General features: G+C 38.4%; 1 protein-coding gene across 1 annotated transcript; it reads right to left on the bottom strand.

Moving 5' to 3' along the window:
- Positions 1-192: 192 nt before the first annotated feature.
- LOC111665692 (adenylate kinase 9-like) lies at positions 193-1,407 on the bottom strand (the record flags this gene model as incomplete). Its single annotated transcript, XM_023420767.2, has 5 exons — positions 1,342-1,407; positions 1,144-1,240; positions 832-944; positions 554-706; positions 193-315 (listed from the first exon to the last, which is right to left on the bottom strand). Coding segments are annotated over exons 3-5 (363 nt in total), but the record flags the coding sequence as incomplete, so codon positions are not given.
- Between the last annotated feature and the right edge of the window lie 6 nt (positions 1,408-1,413).

Genomic DNA, 1,413 nt, shown 5'->3' with positions numbered 1-1,413 from the left:
ACTGGGTCCATTTTCACCAAACATAGAGGGATGATACATATCATCACTCTGATTTGGCATTTGAAAAATAATGCTGACTTCCTAGATTTTGAGTCAATATCTCTGACAGCACTGATGACTGACGAGTAGTTTATTTAACTTCTTAATTCATTTGTGAGCCACTCAGAGGTTGTGCTGTCCCAGGTAACTCACCTCCAGTGGTCTGAGCATGGTATCCTTGTACATGTTGATTCTGATAAAAGCATTTCTGTCCAGATTCTCTGGTATCCACACCATCTGATAAATAATATCCTTCTGGAGTTCCTCTTCAACAGCCTACAGACAAAACAAATCCTACAAGTATGATAGAAAATCATGGCTTGACAGCTGTCTTGTTTAAGGTTTAAAGTTTATAGGTGTGATAAGCTTGATTAAAATGAAAAAGAGTCATCTAAAATGTGCAAAACCCAAATGTTTCCAAATGATACAACAGAATTGGAAATTAAGAATATTTATATATTCATTACTGGAATACAATCACAACCAAATGACTCTAAAGACAGGAAAGGTATACCTTCTCCTCTTCATCCTCCACTTCCTCATCCTTGTTCTCTTTCGTGTCGATGTACACCTCATCACGCCTCCACTGGTCCCTGTTGTACAGCTGCCCTGTCTCTGGATACTGTTTCAAACCTGACAGCCTCTGGGCCAGGTCCTTGTCTGCACACTAGTGGAAGATGAGGGTGCTACGTTCATAATTAAACCAATGACACACTGACACATTTCATTCAAAAAAACAGATATTGCTAATTTGAGCTGTAAATATAGCTATAAATATGATGTGATGTTAACCTTGATATTAATGATGAAATCAGGTGTTAGCTTGAGGTTTTTGATCAGTTCAATCTGCTCATGAATCTTCAGACACTCTTCCGACATGAATGGCAGGCAGCTCAGCACATAGCCTGTATTACAACACATTGATTAATCAAATACAAGCAGTGGCAGAGCTCCAATACTGCTGTTTTGAAGGACATCTTGCTGTTGGTGGTCATAGTACACATCAATTTTTTTTTTAAGTTAACCACATTCTACAAACAACATTTGGAAAGCCAGAGGTTTATTTGCATGCCTGCTTAAATACATCCTGAGTACATGATTTACCATAGTGTTCCACATCTGGTGAGTTAAGCCTGGCAAGAATCAGCTCCAGCACATTGTCCTCTGATATACTTTTCCCCTCAGATAAGATATTTAGGAGCTAAAATGGTCAGACATGCAAATTAGAGGCTAGAGACATATGACGCACAAAAGGAACAATTAACCGTCCTGTACCATGATACAGAATAGGATATCACTCACCTCTATGCCTTGCTTTGTTTTATTTTTTATGTGTGTGTTGAGCAGATCTGTATCTGAAATTTTGTAAAAGCA

This window comes from Seriola lalandi, unplaced genomic scaffold (assembly GCF_002814215.2).
Source record: "Seriola lalandi dorsalis isolate HSWRI2012SDOR001 ecotype SW California unplaced genomic scaffold, Sedor1 jcf7180002002376, whole genome shotgun sequence".
In the NCBI taxonomy this organism is placed as follows: Eukaryota; Metazoa; Chordata; class Actinopteri; order Carangiformes; family Carangidae; genus Seriola; species Seriola lalandi.
Note: the sequence above shows the minus strand (reverse complement) of the source record. Positions and strands in the feature narration are given on the sequence as shown.